This window comes from Sparus aurata, chromosome 5 (assembly GCF_900880675.1).
Source record: "Sparus aurata chromosome 5, fSpaAur1.1, whole genome shotgun sequence".
Lineage (NCBI taxonomy): Eukaryota > Metazoa > Chordata > Actinopteri > Spariformes > Sparidae > Sparus > Sparus aurata.
In genome coordinates this window covers 36,714,424-36,737,271 of record NC_044191.1, presented here as the reverse complement: position 1 = coordinate 36,737,271, position 22,848 = coordinate 36,714,424, and the positions used below count along the sequence as shown (strand labels likewise).

Sequence of the window (22,848 nt, the reverse complement as noted above, 5' to 3'; positions counted from 1 at the left end):
TTTTACAATTCAGGAGAGAGTGCCGGGCGCACAAGGTGACGCGGACCAAGCGCACCCGCACGCAGCAGCAGGGGTGCGTTACATTCCTATGACAGTGCTGCTCAGAGGGGAAGTGCAATCAGACGGCACCAGTGCTTCATCACAGAAAGAAAAGCAGAAAGTTTCCAAGTGCAAGCTCCGCCTCCAGTGACCTCTGTCTTCAAACCAGCCAATCAGAGTGATGCACCCATGTACGGTAATTAACAGTAATTAACCATTCCACTTCTTATTGGATCATTAAAAGCGCTTTGTTAGCATGTGTTTAACACTTCCATCGCTAAGTTAGTCAGAAACATTTTCATATATATGAATTATATATATAACAATACATGTTTACTTATTATTCTCATTTTGTAGAGTCGCAGAACAGTCTTTAGCATTAGTTCACAAAAATGTAAGCTCTACTAACATTGTTAGCTAGCCAGTTCTAACAGTGCAGCTACCTAGCATTAGCTATGTTGGCTAGCAAGGGGGCGTCGTGGAGTAAATTAAAACACTTTTACAGCAGGAATACAAATGTTGCTGTGTCTCTCTGCTGTGCTGAGGTAGAGGACAGGAACACCTGATGCTGTGTCTCTCTGCTGTGCTGAGGTAGAGGACAGGAGCACCTGATGCTGTGTCTCTCTGCTGTGCTGAGGTAGAGGACAGGAGCACCTGATGCTGTGTCTCTCTGCTGTGCTGAGGTAGAGGACAGGAGCACCTGATGCTGTGTCACTCTGCTGTGCTGAGGTAGAGGACAGGAGCACCTGATGCTGTGTCACTGGGCTGGTGCTGAAATATGTTTCAAATGCATCTGAAGAGAGAAAAGAAGAATATGTGACCACTGCATGTTACATTTTACTAGAAATAAACAGGTGCTTGATGTGTGCTATACATAAGACTAATATAGAGAAATAATGAAAATGTGATGAGATTCATTCAACGTTGTCATTGAAAAGCAATATAGTCTAACTAGAGTGCAAGTGCAGTGTATATTTTTCGCCTATAAATTGATATGTGAAAGCTGAGGTGTGGAATATTAACAGAAATACACTTTAACACTGATGTAAACTTTAACAAACAAACTGTGACACAATAAACCAAAGTTTTACATCTACCCTGTTACAAAGGGGATGGAAAACTAATATCATTTTAACATACAAGCAGGAAAGACACCTGTAAAATAACACCTTAACAGGCCTAACGTTAACGTTCCAGATGTCCCTGATGAATTGAAGGTGGAGAAACATGAACACACATTGACTCAGCTATTTGTTGATTAGTAAATGATGCTGCTATCGTCGAAGTAAGCTAGCAAGCTAACACTCTGCTCCAACAACGATCATTAAACTATAGATTTCATTCACTTTATCACATTGACGTCACTGTACCTGTATTTTCTTCACGTTTTGCTTCCACTTCTTTCCGTCTTTTCCTTCACTGGACTCCGGATGGTTTCAGTCTTTTGGACCTTGTGATTCTGTTACAGTATTAGTAAATCTCTCCCTGGGTCTTGGTGTCTCGGTCTAGCCAGATTCAGGCAGCTCGCCTCTCGCCCTGCCCCCCTCACAGAGGACAGGTACAGTGCACTGAGCCAGGAACCCAGAAAAAAGGCTTCTCTGTTTATTATTCCTTGCTATGACGTTATGTTGCTGTGGGCATAATAATATTTAGAAATAATAGTAGTAATGGCACTGATAAAAAATATAAATTCTTTAAATTTGTATTTTTCATTATTATTTTTTTTTCTCCCCCCTTTTCGGCGCCCCTAGCATTTGCCTATACTGCCTATGCCCAGGGCTGGCTCTGACATTAAGATAAGGAAAATAAGCAATTCAGTGCTGCTAAACTTGGTCTACACATGCAAAATGAAATTCAGATCCAGCTCCCTTCAAAGAGTCATAAGTCACGTCAGCCATTGATGTGAAATTATCAGTACTTACATCAGCGAGCTGACTGTCACATGTTTTTAGTACACATTCTTGGATGTTATCAGGCCAGGCAGCATTACATGGACTGTGGTTACTGACAGTGGCCGGTCCTCTGGAGGCAGCTCATCAGCTCATCTGCCAGCGTGGCCTCACACATGATGCTCCTGCTATTGTAATTTGTGATGTTCTGGACTAACAGAACATCTACAAACACTGATTAACGTCTCTTACTGCATTCCCAAAAATCTGTTTATATCCATCCAGACGCGAACACTGAAACAAGGATATCTTCACTCTGGAAAGAGTTTTACAAAAGCTTGTACAAAAGTGTGTAAAAAAGGCCAAAACGCATAAAAAAAAATCTTCTGCAAGGCACTTCATTAATACACTGTGGAGTGCTTCACACAAGTGCTTAAACTAGGTACATTTCAAGTAGGAGTAGAGGAATGAAAGTACCAGAACACCTGCTTAACTTAATCAGAACAAAACCAGCATTTATTAAACAATAACGCTGAGAAAAACAGTGCAGTCCTCTGATCTGTATTATCCACCCTGGTTCACCAGTTTTTAATATAAACCAGTTCACAAAATTACACCCAGCTCTCCTTTAGTCCAAATAGAGGTTTGGTTTGTTAGTTCTTGTTTTAATTTTCCTTGGTTGTCAACTGGAGTTTAGCTTTTGTTTTTGCCCCATTTTCCACGTCTTGGGGGGGGTTGGGGAGAAAACAAACAAAATAATAAATTCAGAGATAATAATTAAAATCAATCTGCCCAGGCAGTGTGATTTTTTTCCTTGAAATGGAGTGTAATGTGATCTCTTATCTGCGAGATGATGATGAGACAAAACAATCCCCTCAACTGGTGAGATGCTCCTCTGCACAGTCGCTGTACGTCCTCTCTTTGTACGTTGTTGGTTGTTTGTCTTTTCCTACTCTTCAATCACCAAGTGCATTAAAAAAGCAATCTGCACAAGCAGGACAACATCAAAATGCACATTAACTAGTTTACACAGCACCTTTAAGTTTACAGCACATTAGATACCCACATGTTAAATTGTAGCATCAGAATACCTCCATCATGATCAGGATTTTCTTTCTTTACTTCTCATTGTGCTTTGGTTTGTTTACCTCAAATACTCCTCCAGTTGTTTTTAGTAAAATTCTCATCAGGAAATTTACACAATGTAAAAAGACAAAATTTAGAAATCAGATACTCACTACTCACTCTGTTTAGTAATACATGGACTTAGCTAAGTTGGTTAGCACGGCATGGCGAATACAAAACAAACACTCGCTGAAGAAATTAACATAAAATCATTAAATCTTCAGCAGAACTCTGACCAGTTACATCTTGTAACTGTCTGGAAATGGATTTCATTCACTTTTCCCTGTATTTACACTGTATGCTCTCACGTGCTACATTCTGTTGTGTTACTTGTGGACTAAAAAAACTACTGCAGATTAGAAAAAAGACTTAGAAATTCACTCTGATTGTAGACTATCTTGAGTGGGTGGAAAATATCTGCATCCACGTGGAACTCAGTGTATCTGGAGAGCCTCTCCACCTGCACATCCTGGATCATCAGGACAGCTGAATCTCTGTCAACACTCAGTCTCAGTGAAACGGGCTAAATCTGATGAGAAGAGAAGACAGACATCAGGTGTCATTCAACTGGGAATAGACTAATTTTCTGCTTCAGCATATTTTTATGACTGGACAATGTGATGCATATAGAATAATGAAACGTGTCTGCTGGCAGACTGAATGATTAAAGAACTTGTGTTTTGTTCTGTGTTGTTGTTATTAGAGATGCACCGATCAGGATTTTTGGGGCCGATCACCGATCACTGAAAGCAGTATCTGCTGATCCCGATATTGCCGATCACCGAGTCAAATCCATAAATTCTTCTATATTGTTGTCTTGTGTAACTTTCATATATTTAATTAATGATTCTTCTTACACAACATTGACATTGTATTATTAAGTATAAAAATTAGGAGATGAGAAAGTATCATGAATTAACCACCGTTTTATTGCAGGCTGAGGCAATGTGCAATATTTCACACTCTAGAGACTCTTAGAGACAACTTGGACTCAGCTTACATAGAGTAACTGTAGCTTACTAGTGGGAATGCAGTCAGGGTGGGAATTTCCTCATTTTAGGGGCAAGTCCATTTGGCCTTCACTTTTTTTTTTTTTTGTTAAAAAGTTAAAGTTACATGAGAAAGTAGTTTTTGTTAAGTAGGGTTAGGGTGAGGTGGGTTTTGTGACACCACACTGAATATTAGTGTTATTGAATATTTCTCCAAATAGAAATTCCCCAAAATTATGGCAAAGCACATTTTTTCCAAACAAAAAATTTGTAGAATAACCATCAGGAGACCACTGATGTGTGGAGTGATTTTGGTGACACTACACTCTGAATAATAGTGAAGTTATTGAATTTTTTGTAGTTTCTCTTTTCGGTGTTGCACTTTGTAGACGGTCCCTGCGCCCTCGTCTCACAGCTGGCTGACCATACAGACCAGAGTTAATGTCCAGACGCTCGTTTAGATGAAAATACGGTTGTAGCTCGTTGCCTTCCTCACTACGGTAGGAAAGAGCCGCCGTTTGTGTTTTAACAAGGTTTCACATATGAGTTATTGAGCCGGGAAGTTCGAATCTGTGAATATATTTCCAACTTTACCGGACTAAATCCTACCACATAAGTCAGTTACGTATCATGTCAAAACCGGCTGCGCTCGTTTTCGCACCTGTGCTGTAAGTTTCGTTCTTCTGTTTTGAGACGCTGCTGCTGTTTGAGAGGCTTTCACGTGAGACCATCGTGATGATGAGACTCCACCTGCACGCACCGCGGACTCACTGAAGTTACTGTGAGTGACTACTGTGTACTCGGGTGGCAAGCCCGCTACGCTGACCGGGCCAGGGGCACAGAGGACACTGTAGCCTACGATTATTTATTTTTTTCACGCTGCATCAAGGCCAAAGTGGTGAAATTCCCACCCTGCATGCAGTCAATGCACTGTCTCTATATTGAAACGTCATCTGATCGGCCTGATTTGATCGTATATCGTAATATCGGCCGATTGCGATCGGTTGCCGATCGATCGGTGTATCTCTAGTTGTTATTTGTGACAACATAAAAAAATCCTGTTGTCTTTGCAACAGTTGCGCAGAAATTAGTACAGTGACTTCATAAGTGGAGCAGGTGACACTTTGGGCATCAAGACTGTTTATTCTGCAGGTCTCACTGAAGGAAACAGTGGAAGTAAACAGCTAAGAGTTCCTGAATGCATCATTAATGCAGAAACAGAAAGACATTCTCTGCTCACTTTAGACTGTTACGGTCCAAAGCTGTTAAAAACTGAAGAAATATGTACATATAGAGTCTGAACGACTGAACAGTATCCTGTTGATAGGAACACAACTGTCTTCTTCACATCAACTTAAACACAATTCTCCTCTCAGAGCTTCACTGAAGAAGGCAGGAAATATTGTATCTTTACTTTATAATAACTGCGTTTATTATAATAGTACTGACTGATAACAACCCTGTACTGACCTCACAGTCTCCAGCCGACACTGTGGACTATCCACAAAATCAGACAGCAGCTTCACTCGTGAATCCTCCAGGCCATTGTAGCTCAGCTCCAGCTCTCTCAGATGGGAGGGGTTGGATTTCAGAGTTGAGGCCAGAGAAGCACAGCTGATCTCGGATACGCTGCAATTCCTCAATCTGAATAAAGAATAAATTATGTTTAATAATGTTGATGAAGGTTCTCAGTCATCCAGGTAATTGTAAATCTAGCTGCTGTATCGTAGGCAAATGGAACACAATAACAAGCCTAGTTGCCTTCAATACAGCCCCTTTTTGTTTAATAATCTGTTCAGAGCTGAAGAACTTTTAGCATTTAGAAAATAGAAACTGCAGATTCAAAACAGTCAAATACAAAAATTGAAAAAGAACTCAGAACACTGAATAATGCCACCTTGTTGCTGCCTAATGAAGTGACTTCACCTGTTATGGTTAAAGGGACAGTGTGTAACGATTTAAGTAATTTATCAACTCAAATCAATGTCTTCGTTCAAAAGTAAGTCCTCATTGATGTCCAATTACCTCTGCCAACAATCTGACTTATCCTCCTGAGCGAAGAATTACCTATCTGAATATACATAGCACGGGCAAGCTCTATGGAGGCCGCCATGGCTTTCCGGTTTAAAAAAAACTATGGACTGCCGAGAGGGACACAAAGCACTACGTGGTACTATGTAGTAAGGCTAAACGCATTTTCGCTCACAGCCAGCTTGACTGCGGAACTGAGAGGGAGCTCAGCGAAAGCGCTAGTCACAAAGAAAAACAATAACTAACTACATCTTTACCTCATTACTTGAAGCAGTAGAAATACTTGTCGCTGTTGGGAAAGAGTCATATTTTGAAAATTAGTTTCTTGTCTGTCAGGGCCACCGTAGCTTCCAAAACATCTCCAACGTCTTCAGAATGGGAGGGGTGAGCAAAGGAGTGTTGCATTGAAGAACCTCACAGCGAGATGGCGCTAAGACTTGATATATTACACACTGTCCCTTTAACAAAATCCAAAAAACAAAAGGCAGGCAACAAATTGCAAGAATCCAAGTACAAGCAAAGATGACACAAGGAGGAGAGCAGGACTGGAGAGAAGGCTTTAAAAAGCAGAGAAAACAACAACCAGAGAAGAAAAACACTGACTTATATACACTAGTGAGGAAAGATTGATAAATGATAGGTGAAACTAATAAAGGCAATCACAAACAGCAATAAACAAAGTGCAAAACAACATGACAGAAATGAGGGAAAAACCTGCAAAATGAAACCGGAAATAACTAAACTCAAACTTAAATTCTGCTTAAGACTCACCAGTCACCTTTGAGAGACAAAGTGTTTTGTGAACTTTCTTCGTCAACACTCAGGTGCTGCTTATATGACAAGGTTTTGTGCATAAAATGAGAAATGTTTTTTTAGGTTTTCGGCATCTTTTCCACATAACATCAGTGTTTTTGATGCCCAAAAACACAAACGTTTTAAGTAAGGTTCCAGAGCGAAATTTTTTTTAAATGCCACCCTTACAGTCTTTGTGTACTCTACGCATGTGTTTTATGTTTACAGTGTATAGTCGTGCATGAATACGAAGAAAACAACAACAACGGCAAACTGTTGTGCTGTGTTTGTGCTGCTGACTTTGCTGAGTTTATTAACACTCCAGAGCAAAGCGGATCTGCTGCAGCATTACTGTGATGTGGTGCACAGTGTTATTCTGTGGTGTTTAATTGCAAAGTTACACCTTGACCTACTGGTCAGGCGTGCATACTACAATCTGAACTGTTTTCTCGAATGGCTTTTGAAATAAAAAATGAAGACATCTTATTTTTGTCTGTTTAACTATAACTTTAACAAATTCTATTTATTATAAATACCCTTATACTACTGAACTCCATAAGATATTTTATTCCATTTTATTGTATCTTATTCTTGTTTGATATATTACTCATATATTTCTGTGTCTACATGTCACTGTATGTTTTAGTATGTGTGCAGGGCAAGCTGTTACCCCCTGGTACGATTAATTAAGTTGTCTGAATTGGAATTGAAGGTGATTATAATACAGGTGTCAAACTTGGAGCTCAAACATTTATGCCTGAAACAAAAAATGGTGTGATTTAACTGACGTGATGAATTGAGGTCAGTGTGTGATGACAACACTGCACTTTGAATATTTTTTCTTTTTAAAAAGCAGGGATCGCAAATTTAAAGACAGGTTGAACATCCACTCCGCAAACCAGGAATATTATCTGTCAGTTGTGGTTCATATTGTATTCTAGTGGAATAAGGACACCAGTGAATTGTTTGGCAAAGACTGAAAATAGAGCCGTCTTTTGTATTTATTCAGTCCAGAAGTGTCACATAAGAAGAAGAAAACATACTTTATTATGGCATGAAGACATTCAGTGTGGATCAGTTTAAAAATTAGCCTTATGTCTGCAGCACAAAAGAAAAAAAATGTCTGACCTCAGAGTCTCCAGTCTACAGTTTGGACTCTGCAGAAAATCACACAACAGCTTCACTCCGGAATCTTGCAGTTTGTTGTGACTCAGGTCCAGCTCTCTCAGATGGGAGGGGTTGGACTTCAGAGCTGAGGCCAGAGAAGCACAGCTGATCTCTGACAACCAGCAGCGACTCAGTCTGAATAAAGAATTAATTATATAAGTTCAGAAGACAATGTTTCCACTTCAAATCATTTGGTGGTTAATAATCTGTTCAGAGAGCTGAAGAATGTTTAGAAATGAAACTCCAACATCTGAACCCAACAGGATCCAGGTTCAAAGCTGCCAAATACACTAAGTGAAAAAGAGCTCTCATTAATATTAATGACCAAATGCTGCTGCTTCAGTAAAGACGTAGTGACTCCACCTCTTAAACTCTGTAGCTCCACTCCATCTACAAACTTATGTTGTGCAGCCAAACACAAAGAAAACAAACTCATTGATTTAAGATACAACTTAAGATGCCAAAGCTTCCAAATATGACAAACATGTCAGGATGAATTTTGAAGAAATGTGAACAAAAGACATCTACAATATTTCTTTTGAACTACTGAGTCACTATAAGCACCATATAGCTTCATAAATTTGTTGGAAAAAAATATCATCCTTAGGTCTGCAACACAGAAGTGAAAAATGGTGTCTGACCTCAGAGTCTCCAGTCTACATCGTGGACTTTGCAGAAAATCACACAGCAGCTTCACTCCTGAATCATGCAAGTAGTTGTAGCTCAGGTCCAGCTCTCTCAGATGGGAGGGGTTGGAGTTCAGAGCTGTGGTCAGAGAATCACAGCTGATTGCTGACAACTTGGAGCCAATCAATCTGGAGAAAGAGTGAATGATGCAAAAATAATCTATTCATAATCCAGTCAGATGTGTTCAGCATTTAAATGTGCAGCTCAACATTACTATGTCCTTATCATTGCGCTTTTCTCTTGAAACGAGTTGAGTGAATTTGTCATTGTGTTCATGTCAGCCTTCAAATGTCATCAATATAAAACTTCAGCAGCCTGAGTTAAACAAACCAAAGTTAAACATTGTTCAGGACAAAGTTCTCTCCTCAAGTTACCTTTCCTCCACAGTAACTCAACGAGCAAACACTGTTTGCACTGCACTGAATACATACTTTGAAATGTTAAACTTTAGAAATCTTTTTTACACAGAACAAGGCTGTGGACTTTGTCCTCTCGCTTGTATAATTGGAGCTCATATGGGGATTGCTAGACAAACAAGGAATTAAGGAATGATACTCAACAGGAAGACAACCCTTTGAAGATGTTCAACAACTACTTACACTTTCACACAATGAGGCAATGTAAACATTCTCTAGATCAGTAAGCATTTGTCAAGAGGAACTGTGAAATGACTTCACAAATCTTAATTTCTGTTTTAAATGTTTTTGTTTTTCTATATTTCAGTCATAATTATAGCTGCTGCGCAGTGATGGGTCGGGTCCGGGCTATTTTTTGGCCAAATAAGGCAATTCTGAGCAACAAACAGGAGAATAGGAAGACAAGACAGTTGACAACAATGTTCATGTTGGACCACTTGAGGCTTGAACTCATAACTTCTGGAACCAAAGACTGTCATCTATCGCTCTGAGCTTATTGGCAAGTGAATAGTTTATTCAATTTGTGAAGCCACTGTCGTATTGCCAGTGTTGTGCAGGCAGATTTGCAACCACTGTAAAAAATTCAGTTATCAAGACAAAAATCTGAAAATACACATATTGCAGCATGAAGATTTTGATCATTCGTTTTGATGATTGATTTGCTTCATAAATGAATAACTGATGTTTAAAAATGCTGCTTGCATTGACTGCAATTATTCACATGAGAGTAGAATTCAAAACGTTCTCAAAAATTCAGTTTTCTGATATTTGCCAAACATTATCTACTCTAAAAAATGTAAAATTTTTTCATGAACATTGAAGATTTATTTATCAATTTGAAGGTATATGTTTACAGTAGTGTTCACAGTCAAACATTTTCATGCACTGTAGGCAAAAAATGTGTGAGGACCCATGGTCTGGTCCAAGCTATTTGTTTTTATTTAATTTAGAGGCTTACATCAGGACAATTGTTTTGTGTTTCATGTTGAGGACATGTGACATTTTGATCTGTCATTGTCATCATCACCCTTGCTGGGTCTCGAACCCACTGCTGTGTAGCTTCATTTGTCGACTCAGGGAGTCACTGTCCAGGCAGCTGTTGTCAAGGCAGATTTCAAAAATGGTCAAAATGTCAGAAATTCTGTGACCTGAACAAAAATCTGATAATACACAAATTGCATCTTGACAGCATGGAAATGTTGGTGATTTCTTTTTAACTCTAAGTGTTTTGCTTCATAAGAGAAAATCTGATGTTTAAAAATGCCACTCTTACACTGACTCCAGTTGTTCCCATGAGAGCAGAATTCATAATGTTCTCAAAAATTCAGTTTTTGAGATAAAAGTCTGATATTTGCCAAACTTCATCAACCATGACTCCAAAATATGTTAAAATTTTTTCAGGAAGATTGAAAGTGTAGTTAGCAAGAATTTGATAGTATATGTTTACAGTACTGTTTACAGTCAAACATTTTGATGCACTGTAGGCTTAATTTTTGATAAATCAAAAATCCAAGAAACAAGTTTTGTGGAGGATGGTCTGAAGACAATGCAGTTTGGTGACAACTGAGCAAAAATTGTGGGAGGAATATTTACATGTCCTTGGAATTAAGTAAATCTGGCATAGGGCCGGACATTTCTGTAAAGTTTGGTGAGTTTTTTTGCCCATGGGAAGTATGACTCCCTCGGAAGAAAGAAAGAAAGAAAGAAGAAAAAAAGAAAAAAAAAGAATTCCTAGGTCAGGAATACAATAGTAAGCTGCCAGGACCCTAATCATCACTTGTGTCTCCTTTAAGTAGGTGTATTACATGTTTGTTGAAGAGTGCTGCACCTTCACATTCAAATGAGAAGCAGAATCATTTTGACATAGTAACTGAATCAAGCTCCTGAAACTTACCTGAACTTTATAATAAAAAGATCTCATCAATTCCATATTTCATGTTTTGATTTTAGGATTTCTTAAAATTTGTTTTGAATGTTGTTACACATTGGAGATCAGCTTCAAAATTCTGGTTGGCTCCTTTTGTTTGGCCATTTGTTTGGGGGGCAATTATAGAAGAGCTTGACTTAAGGGTGGAGAATCGGGTTCTCTGGGTCAATGTTTGCTGAATTTATACTAGATTTATATAGAAGAACACAAAACCAGGGAGGCACATGTAACACAAGGGAGGCATAAACAGGAGACACAAGGGGAAAAAACTAGTGGCCATAAACATGACAAAATCAAATAATCAGATAATGTAACCTATCTGTGCATAGAGTACTTTGTGTGATTTTGTTGCTTTTAAATGTCATCTGTACAATTTGAATATAATTTGTCAGGGAATCTGAACTTTTAAGTTGGCTATTACAACTAAGAGTTTCCTTCTCCAGCTCAATTTTTAAAATTGTCAAACAATACTTGAATCCTGCTTTGTTGTGACGGCTTGACCTGTGTTAGGCTTCTTTCATTTCTCTCAGCTCTGGTTTAAGGCACAACACAGCAGCCATATAAGCACATTATCATAAATATCATCAGATTTCTCACTTCACATTCATTGAGAAAAAAAAAAAAGAAAAAAGTCTGTGAATTAACCTTAGAGTCTCCAGTTTACAGTTCGGACTCTCGAGTCCAGCTGACAGCAGCTTCACTCCTGAATCCTGCAGCATGTTGTGACTCAGGTCCAGCTCTCTCAGATGGGAGGGGTTGGACCTCAGTGCTGAGACAACCACTTCACATTGAATGTGTGAGAGTCGACAGCCAGAAAATCTGCCATGACACATATACCAAAATATGATATTCTGAAAGAGGACACTATATTTACTTGGTTCATCTGATGATAGTAATTTGACAGAACTCACTTACTCAGCCTTTCTGCAGTTCCTCACAGCTGAAATCAGTCTCTGTTTTCCCAGAACTGTTGTGTTGTATTTCTTCATGTCGAGCTCATCCAGAACATCCTCTGACATCTGCAGCATGTAGGCCAGAGCTGAGCAGTGGATCTCAGTGAGTTCCTTCTCTGATCTTTTCTCTGATTTGAGGAACTCTTGGATCTCCTGATGGACTGAGTGGTCATTCATCTCCATCAGACAGTGGAAGATGTTGATGCTTCTGTCTGGAGAGATCTTATCACTGTTCATCCACTTCAGGTTGTTGATGGCTATCTGGATAATTTCTGGCCTGTTGTCTGTCTGACCCAGCAGGCCTGCTAAGAGTCTCTGGTTGGATGTCAGAGAGAGGCCATGAAGGAATCGAACAAACAGGTCCAGGTGGCCATTTTTACTGCACAGGGATTTCTTCATGGCACTACAGAGGAAGACATCCAGGCATGGGCCCATATCTTTATCAGCACACCCATTTACCATGAAATCGTACAACACTTCTGTGTTCCTGATGGTGTAACAATGGAACATGTAGACTGCAGCCAGAAACTCCTGAACGCTCAGATGAACAAAGCAGTAGACTGTTTTCTGGAATATTACACTCTCTCCTCTGATGATCTCTGTATAAACTCCTGAGTACACCGAGGCCTCTGTGACATTAAGACCACACCGCTCCAGGTCTTCTTGGTAGAACATGATATTTCCTGTCTCCAGATGTTCAAACGCCAGCCTCCCCAGCTTCAGAAGAACTTCCCTGTCAGCCTCCATCAGCTCCTGTGGACTCGTCTCACGTCCCTCATGGTACTTCTGCTTCTTCCTCTTTGTCTGAACCAGTAGGTAGTGTGAGTACATGTCAGTCAGAGTCTTGGGCAGCTCCCCTCTCTGGTCTGTAGTCAACATGTGGTCCAGAACTGTAGCAGTGATCCAGCAGAAGACTGGGATCAGACACATGATGTGGAGGCTCCTGGAGGTCTTGATGTGTGAGATGATTCTGCTGGACAGATCTTCATCATTGAACCTCCTCCTGAAGTACTCCTCCTTCTGGACGTCAGTGAAGCCTCGTACTTCTGTTACCCTGTCCACACATGAAGGAGGGATCTGATTGGCGGCTGCAGGTCGGGAAGTTATCCAGACCAAAGCTGAGGGAAGCAGCTTCCCCTCGATGAGGTTTGTCAGCAGCACGCTGACTGATGACTTCTGTGTGACATCAGACACGACCTCATGGTTCTTGAAATCCAGTGAAAGTCTGCTTTCATCCAGGCCGTCAAAGATGAACAGAAGTTTACAGAGAGCGAGCTTCTCTGCTGTCACCTTCTGTAATGTTGGATGGAAAACTTGGAGCAGCCTGAGAAGACTGTACTGCTCATCTCTGATCAGGTTCAGCTCCCTGAACGACAGCAGAACCAGCAGACGGACATCTTGGTTTTCGGAGCCCTCTGCCCAGTCCAGAGTGAACTTCAGCACCGAGAAGGTTTTTCCAACTCCAGCGACGCCGTTGGTCAGAACGACTCTGATGGGTCTCTGTTGGTCAGGTGAGGCTTTAAAGATGTCGCAGCACCTGATTGGAGATTCACTGAAAGTCTTCTTCTTGGAAGCTGTCTCAAGCTGCCTCACCTCATGTTGGGTATTAACCTCTTCAATCTGTCCCTCTGTGATGTAGAGCTCAGTGTAGATCCTGTTGAAGAGGGTTCCACTTCCTGTTTCACTTCCTTCAGTCACATGTTCACATCTCCTCCTCAGACTGATCTTATATTCATTTAAAACCTCTTGCAGACCAACACTCACTGAAAAATTCAAACGTTGAGGCAAAACAAAGACATGTAAACGAAATCAACAAAATCACCATCAGTACATAGCGGGGTGGGAAGTTCATAGAAGTCTTGGTCAGGGGGGCCGTCACGATGAGTTTTCCTCATTAAATTTGGTGATTTGCTTTGATATATAAATAGTAACAGTAACTTAAAGAACACAACAGTGAAAGGTGACAGAGTAATTTGCTCGAAATCCTGATTGGTTAATGCAAAGCTAGTGGAGAGTAAAATAAAACAAATATATATTTAATCTAAATTTATTTCTTTTGGGTTTAGATTTTTTACAGAACAAAAATGTCTGCTGGTCTATTAAGTAGGTGATATTTATAAAGATCTAAATGGGCTGTACCATACAACAAATGTATAAAAAAAAAGAAGTCGCATAGTTAGACATGAAGACCTCAGCAGACAGATGTACAGTCTGGGGGTCCAGCTCAGTCCAGCTCATGTCCTGGATCTTACCTCCACACTGGGGACAGGAGGAGTCTCCTGGTGAAGAAGACTGGTCCCAGTCTGAGGTGATGCACCGTGCGCAGAACCAGTGTCCACAGCTGGTAGAGACCGGATCCCTCAGGACGTCCTGACACAAACCCCGGCAGGACGGCTGCTCCTCCCCAGAAACACCACTCCTCCTCTCCTGTCTGTAAACACATGTCTTTATAACTAAAAGGATTTTTGATTGTTGCTTAAAAATCAAGATTTGGTCATATAGTTCAGTAAAAGTGTCAGTACTCATCTGTTTGAATTCAGAAAATGACTGTTCCTTTGATCTTAACCCTTTTGATAAACACCAGTTAACTACTTTTTGTATGTGACTAGCCCCTTTCACACAGGAGATTGGTCAGAGCGGTGGTTCGCCAATTCTCTGCAGACGGTGATTGACACAGAGCGAAGCATCTCCGCCTTAAATACGAAATGCTGTGTAATTCACACAGAAAGCCGGTGCTGTGGCTTCTAAAGAGGCGTGAGAATGACATCATGATGATGATGTCTGTGTGTTTTCAAGGCATTTCCCCGGTGTCCTCTTGTCAATCTAAACCCTTGGATAGTTTATAAATCATATGGATGCTGTTATAATGTGTAGTAATTGAGATTCTGATGCACCAAATATCCTGGAAAGGTACGAAGAAACGCTTTTTGCTATAAATTATATAATTACATTATCGCCATCAGTAAACTGGAAGCTGTCTGACTTGCGGGGACGGAGGCTGTTTTCTGGGGGAAAGTGCATTGAAGTCTTGGTCCAGAGGGTTGAAAGTCGCTGTGATTATTTTCATCACAAACACTCGGTGAGTTAAAGTTTTTGCCAGTGACAGACGCTTTTTTTCGAGCAGAAATGTGGGCTGGTAGGTCGAGCAGGAGGACAGACAGGAGGACAGTCAGGAGAACGGGCGGGAGGACAGGTGCTTCTCCACGTATATCTGCAGTATCATTTTTCCCCAACAGTTGCCAAAGACAGTTAAGTCACTATGTTACTGTTGTTTGGTCATGTAACATTGCTTTTTGGAACATTTCTCTGTATTTAGTCGAGTGAAGGACCTGTGTTGTTATCAGACTGTGCGATCAACAAACCCTCCATACTGGTTCAGTTCCCCAATAATGTGGCCCTGATACTACCTCAAGAGGCAGATCAGCGCCGGAGTGAAAATTTCACCCATTGCTGCCTCCGAGGGATTCACACTGAGATGGAGGAGGGGAATTGGTGCATTAAAGCCGCATCCAAATGCCAATGTGAATGGGGTTCGTGTCTTATCAAACATTAAGTGACCTGCATGGAGTTTTTTAGCTGTATAAACTCATTTAACTTGATTATTAAATCTGCACCTCCTCCCCTTCATGTCCTCACATTTGTCTTTTAACTCCTCCAGCCCTTTAGATAAGGTACTCACGATAGCTTGAAATTCCTCCACTCTGTCTGAACCTGTCAATACGCTAACATCCATATCCTTCATAGCATCTTTAATTTGGTAAATTTTGTTCCAAACTAGTGCTGCATTGTTCACTAACTCAAGTTTGTCTGCCTCATTCTTCAGATGGCTTTAATGAGGGAGTTTTTCAGTTCTGCTTTAATGACAGCAGAATTGTCTTCCCTTAAAGGATTTGGGCCTTAAGATCTCCTGTGTCCATTTCTTGAGTAGGTAGGTGCGCAGTCTGTGTCTGAACCTGAACTCTGCACCAAGGAAGCATTGGGCCTGGTGCTCGAGGGTTTTGGCGTACTTGTCTACTTGATGCCATTACCGAGGATAAAAACACACATTACTTTCTTTGAGTGTACCAGAGTTACTTGCATAGGCAAAGTTGGACATTTGGGCTGGCAATCTTTTCAGCAACGTGAGTAGCCTATCAGAGGACATGTATATCAAGCAGACTCGCCACCCTAGTTACCAAAGTTAAAATTTGTTACGTTGGTCTGTTTGTGTTGGGTATATTCTAGTTCTAACTAACTTTCTATATACCCTTTTAAACCATTATTAGTTGGATACATGAAGTTGAAAACTGAAATATACCTACTCACTCACAGATCACTGCTTATTAGGGGTGTAAAAATACATGTATTTGTTTCGGTACAGGACGTTGGGTTCGGTGAAGGGCTGTGCACAGGTGAGTTCCCTGAACGGATGTTGTGTGTGTTTATTTTCCGCCTGCAGCTACACGTGCAGCCCGTTTATGTTACGGCTAACGCTAGCGAGAAACCAGAGCTTGAAGACCCTCCCTTGTCGCTAAAGTCTCCTGCTTGGGAACACTTCGGCTTCCTGGTTAAATATTGCAACATAGAAAGACATGTTTTTGGTGTGACAGTTTAACTGGCGAGATGCCGGGGTCAGTGACCTGCAAACCGCTGTTAGAGGAGCGATACAGAGCACACACAGTGACGATGCCTGTCCAAAAAAACACGACTGTCAATAAATCGTCGAAAAGTGCAAATTGTCGTCCTTACATCTTCATAATGAAAGCCTGTACTAACTAATAACTCATGGATGGAGTCAATGTGGATAAGTTAATCTTTCTGGCAAAAAATATGAAGGTTGAGTAAAACTGAACAGGGCTATATGCTGCAATTGTTAGTGCTGCACTATACATGTGGAAAAGTCTTGTTAAAAGCCTTTAACAAGCTGTGAGGAATTTATTTTTTATAGTATTTCATATAGTTTTTGTTTGAGAATATTTCATTCATTGGAAAGCTTATTTTATATATATTTTGTTTATTTGAGAATAATTTATTTAACTTATTACCAGGCACCACTTTACAACAGTATTCTATCTTTTATTTTATTTTCATATTTTGTATAATGTTTTAATAAATAGTTGGTTTACAGAAGTTCTGAATACACAACAAGCTAATTTATGTTATGTTTATGTTGCATTTTGTTCCCATACTGTACTGAAAATGAACCAAACCGTGACCTCAAAACCAAGGTACGTATCGAACCGTGATTTTTGTGTGTCGTTACACCACTACTGCTTATTGTGTATAGAAAGTTAGCTTGCTGAATGAAAAAGAGGAAATTACCACTAACGTCTCATGTCACACAGGCTACGTCACATGACTGGTTAAAAAAGACAGTGATGACAAAATCAAACATTAAAAACAATTCATATTTATTTCTTACATTCATCACTTAAATTTTCTAAGATCACTTTAAAGTATCTTTATTTAACCGATTTTAGATCTATTGTTGTGATATTTTTCTGCCACTCCTGCCTCCCCACAAAATATTCCTACGTGTTCACTTGTTTTGATTTAAATTGACAGAAGGAGCTGCTTCAATATTGGACCATTCAGCGTCTCACACAGGTCTCAGTCGACTGCTTGCTCTTTTGCACCCCTGTGAAGTTATGAAACCCTGCATAGATCCATCTTAATCAATAACAGTATCCAGTGCTGCATCATCAACGTAAATCTTTCAGCAAACATTGAATCTTTACCCTCAGTGCATCATCTTCATCGGGTGAGTTTACAGTAAAAACAGCTTTTTACTTTGTGTGTGAGGGTCCAGGTTCATCACTGAAGCCTGAAGGTGGCTCATCGGACTGGTCACTCTGCATGGACACACAGCTGGATCCTGGAAACTCTGATCTCTGTCTGTTGGGCTGAACTCTGCAAACACCAACATCTTTTCTCAGGTGCATCCAATATTAAAGGTGCGGTTTGTGAGAAAAGTTGATATTTGAGTATCATTCCCACCTCATCAAATAACGGCGCTGTGGGATGGCGGTGGACCCGTCCTACAATCCCAAAGAGTCCGTTCTTGACGAGGAGAGAATGAGACTAAACTTTTAAAAACTTTTTTTACAAATAGAAATGTTTGTAATGTCTTCTTACAATAGATTACATTTTTCTAGGTGACTGACAGCTGAAACAGGCATGAAGAGGAAGATGTTAAAATTACTGAAGTCACATTTTTAATATAAAGACACGAAACCATCAAACAAAACAAACTGGCAGAAATAACTGAAAGTGAGTAATACAAATAAGTCAGTATCAGTTATCTCACTTTGTGGCTGAGGGTCCAGGTTCATGACTGAATAACAGAGGACTATCTTTAGACTGGTCACTCTTCACAGACAGACAGACGGGTCCTGGAGACTCTGCTCTGTCCTCCTCCACCACACAGACGCTCATCCTCAGGTGGAAGTCAGTCTAAGAGGAGAAACATTAAGTGTGAGCTCAGAGCATGTTGTGGAATTTCGGCTCACTTTACATTTCAGGAGATATGAAGAAGACTCAGAGACACCGACGGCATGTTGAGATTTGAGATTTGAGTTTATAAATGGTGATCATAGAGGAGCAACATCACATCACGTCTGTCTGCACAGAGTGCTGCCATAATAATCCTCCTGAGTCTTCCCCAATGTCCAAATTATATCATACAGCTTCAGGAGGAAGTGATTCTATACATGTTATCTGTTTAACAACCTAGCAGGGTGGTGATGCAGAGACTCTCCCCTGTAGCTGAGGACAAAGAGGTAAAACAGGTCAGAGACACTTTGGGCTCTATCTAAACGACCGCACTGTCCGGGATGCGGCAAGGTATTAATGCCCGTCTTGACCGGGTGGCGGTGTTGCTGCGGCCTCTCAGGCCCATCGCCTCGAGTCTCCAAACGCACCACCTGCTCCTGTTGTGTCCCTTCCTCCGTCCTCCTCCTCCCCCAATTCCATCTCCGTCCACCCGCTCCACTAGGAGCACATCGCGCAGTGCCACTCCCGGACCCTCACAGCTACGGCGGGCGTGTCGCATATCAGAGGGAAAGAGAATTAGTTCTTCTGTTTAAATCTTTTCAACTTTTTTTGTATGGTTTGCAAAAATGGGAACTGCTTCCTTGTAGATGAGAGAAGCAAAGTGTATGCACGTTGAGCACACGCTACATTATGGCCAAGCATGCGCCCTTAAGATAGCATCTGAATAAGCGCCACTGACTGTAGACTAGGTTTTTCCAGGTCTGTTACAGAATTGTTTTCTGAAACAGCAAAATAGGATCTTTTCGCTGAACCGCCCCCGGGAGTGCAAGTCATTCCCTAATTTAGGGACGTGCTTCTGTGGAGGGAAAACTCCAATGTGCGCCAAATGCAAAATAGGAATTATACAAGCGCCAGTGTACAAAGTCAGTTGTGCTTAGTGCAAGATAGAGCCCCATGTCTGCTAACAGATAGATCTCCTATTGTATGGAGACATAATGTCCAGGGAGATTCATATTTCTTCCCCAACAGAGCAGAATCAAAATAAACAAGTTTGTTCGTGGGTTTGACTGAAGATTCGGTTACAGCAGGTTTAAAGCTAGAGTCTACAATCCTGGAGAGCTAGCAACAGAACTAGCAAGATTTGAAAGTGGCACCTCCTCTAAGTTCCCCCTCCCCCCATCCCCATCCCGTCAGTGCTCCGTCCAAAGCCACGCCCCCACAAACTTGAACGCGCATCTGGCACTCAGCAGGGAGAAGGAGATGCCGGAGCAAGACGCAGCAATTCAACTTAATTTAGCACAGAGCAGACAGGAAGTCAAGCGCCAAAATAACAAACTACATACGGTTACTTTTCAAAATAAAACACTCCAAGTTGACATTAGCACACATCGTGAGGCCATCTGTCTACCAAACTGCACCGTTGCGGACTCTACCGGTGGGGATTGCCGGACGGCAGAGCAAAACCGGATTGGAGCCGCAACGCAGCGGACCCGTATCCAGTGGAAATTGGGCCGACTCATTAGCCATTCTCATGGCTAAAAACAACACACAAAGAAGCTAACGTTAGCATTAGGCAAACACGAGCTACAAACGTAGCCAAGTTGGCAAACCTCACATATTTCATGAAAATAACAAAACCCCTGAAACAAAACAAATAATTGTCTGTCCAACATAAAGAGAGCAACCTCTGCGTCACTGTTCAGGCCCTTCACATGCCCCAGTTGTCTCCACCGCTCAAACGCAGCACCAATGTTGACTCTGTCCGACTTTCTTTTCCATGCCTTTTTAGCGGGGTGAGCTGTTACAAGTAATGCTGGCTGCATTTTCTCTGCCCTTGTAACCAAATGAACGTCTTCTCCTGCAACTCTGTATTTCTGCAGAGGAGTGTGCTGAATATTTCTGGCATCAGTGAAACGTAACATGTGCACGCGCAGTGGAGGAAGGGACAGAACGAGACATGAAGGCATCTGACCAATCCGTGCTGTCCGGGCCAGACGGCACGGATTGGTCAGATTTTTCTCAGTCCTACAGCTGCCACAGAGGTCCAATTATTTTCGTTCCTTTTTCTGAATACATAATGCATTGACTACTCTCAGGATAGAAGGATCATTTCACCCAGTATAACAAAATACGTTTCTGAACAACATTACAGACCCGAGCTTTAATGAGTTATTTAGCCAATCAGGATAATCACGACTGAGTTCACAGGTGAATCAAACTGTTGAGTTCATGCTAACATTTCTCTCCTCTACAGTCCACAGGGACAAAACTGACAGCGACTCTTTGACTGTAAAATAATATCAGTGTTGTATTAACACTCACCCTGCTGCAGCCTTCAGCTCTCCTGCTTCTGCTCTGCCAACTAAACACAGTATAAGATGGCTGAACACTGTCAGCTTCAGTGCTGTCTACCTGTGCTCATGTACCTGAAGAGCCTGTTCAGTGTTGCTCTGCCCCTCTCTTCACTTACAGGAAGTCACAGGAGCCTGTTACCACTTCAAATCCTATATCAAATTTTGGACCTGAATTATATTGTCGCGACCACACGCCACCCTGGACACTAAAGGTTTTAATGGCAGGGCTCTAGCGAGTCTAGGCTACAGGGATGACACGGGTGCACATATTTCTGTTAATGAAAACTGGAGCTCGGTGGGAGTCGGCTGCCATACTAGTGCACAATATTGGACTTACCGGCTGCCTCCGCCAACGCTCACCACCTGTAGCTTGGTCCGAGAGGCCTTCCAGGTATGTTGGCGTCCCACTTCAGAGGCCTCTGGCCGGCCACCTGCTCCAGCGTCCTGGTTGCGTCAACCTCGGTCCGTCGACACCCGGTCGCGGTTCAGTCAGTTCATTTATTTGTTTAGATGAGACAAAAATAAATCATAATTCACTCTGGAGGTTGAGCGGGGGTTCTTCCTCTTTTTGAATCACTTTCCTTTTTTTCAGGCGTCCGCCTCATGCGTCCACGAGACTCCCTGTTGGCATTTTCCCACACTGCCCCGCTCCTTCCGCTCACGTCAGATTTAAGCAGCCGCATAACCAGGCAACCAATCAAACATTACACAGTATGGCAGCCCTTCAAATCTCAGAAAGTGAACATAACATTCCTTCCCTCCATAAACAAAAAAAAAAAAAAAAAAACACACTGGACAACATATAACAATGATTTTTTCCTTTTCCATTTCACCATCCTTACAACCTTCATACGGATCCCCTTGCAAATTAGGTCCACTCAACTCTCACGTGAAACATCAGAATCCTCCTTTCCTCAGCCTCTGGACAGGGCATCTGCAATGACATTGTTCTTGCCTGCGATATGCTTCACATGGAGATCATATGGCTGTAAAATCAGGCTCCACCTGAACACTCTGTCATTGGCACTTTTAAACTTGGCCAAGAAAGCTAGTGGATTATGGTCGGAATATACCACCACCTGCTCGCTACTTGCCACATACACTTCGAAATGTCTCACAGCCAGCACCAGGGTCAGACTTTCTTTCTCCACTGTGGAATACGCCTTCTGGTGTTCAGTTTTTTGGAAAAATATGCCACCGGCTTCTCAAAGCCATCATCATCAACCTGTAAAAGAACCGCCCCTACACCTACATCACACGCGTCAACGGCAAGAAGGAAAGGCTTCTGGAAATCTGGAGCCCTGAGCACTGGAGCACTAGATAGAATGGTCTTTACTTTAATCAAAGCTTCCTCACACTCCCCAGACCACTTCCATCTGACATCCTTCCTCAACAAGTTGGTCAAAGGGCCCATGATTAGGGCTGGGCGATATATCGATATAAAACTTATATCGATATATTTTTGAAATGTGATATGGAATTAGACCATATCGCATACATCGATATAGTTCAAATTTGCGCTGTGGTCCTTGCGCTGGGCAAACCGCTGACCTGGAGCTCTCTGCACTGCTCCCCCCGCCCCTCCTCCTTCATGCCCAGAGAGGGGAGGGGCTGGAACAGACACTCCGGCACTCTTCAACAAACACTTTGGTGGCCGCCGTTGCCCCGCACTTTTATTTGGCCTTGATGCCCCGTGAAAAAATATCATCGCACAGCCACCGGACAGCGTAGCGAGCTTGTCTTGAATTACAGCCACCTGAGTGCACAGTAGTCACTCACAGTAACTTCAGTGAGTACGCGGTTCGCGCAGGTGGAGTCTCATCATCACGATGATCTCACGTGAAAGCCTCTCAAACAGCAGCAACGTCTCAAAACAGAAGAACGAAACTTACAGCACAGCAAGCGAGCGCAGCCGGTTTTGACATGATACGTAACTGACTTATGTGGTAGGATTTAGTCCGGTAAAGTTGGAAATATATTCACAGATTCGAACTTCCCGGATCAATAA

General features: G+C 41.6%; 1 protein-coding gene across 1 annotated transcript; it reads right to left on the bottom strand.

Moving 5' to 3' along the window:
- Nucleotides 1–2,180: 2,180 nt before the first annotated feature.
- On the bottom strand, nucleotides 2,181–21,205 carry LOC115581337 (NACHT, LRR and PYD domains-containing protein 12-like). The gene is made up of 10 exons (XM_030416352.1): nucleotides 21,178–21,205; nucleotides 18,302–18,447; nucleotides 17,785–17,904; nucleotides 14,198–14,446; nucleotides 11,978–13,774; nucleotides 11,708–11,881; nucleotides 8,674–8,847; nucleotides 7,994–8,167; nucleotides 5,513–5,686; nucleotides 2,181–3,582 (listed from the first exon to the last, which is right to left on the bottom strand). Exons 2-10 carry the CDS (start codon nucleotides 18,427–18,429, stop codon nucleotides 3,564–3,566), a joined length of 3,009 nt encoding a protein of 1,002 aa, XP_030272212.1. The 5' UTR covers nucleotides 18,430–18,447; nucleotides 21,178–21,205; the 3' UTR covers nucleotides 2,181–3,563.
- Between the last annotated feature and the right edge of the window lie 1,643 nt (nucleotides 21,206–22,848).

Bases quoted from the DNA above. Each gene is read 5' to 3' on its own strand.
- LOC115581337 (XM_030416352.1), bottom strand. From the start codon at position 18,429: ATGAGCGTCTGTGTGGTGGAGGAGGACAGAGCAGAGTCTCCAGGACCC. The intron at 17,905-18,301 runs GTGAGATAACTG...TGGTGTTTGCAG, and splicing joins CCTGGACCCTCAGCCACAAA to AGTTCAGCCCAACAGACAGA. The intron at 14,447-17,784 runs GTAAAAAGCTGT...ATGTGTTTACAG, and splicing joins CCTGGACCCTCACACACAAA to ACAGGAGAGGAGGAGTGGTG.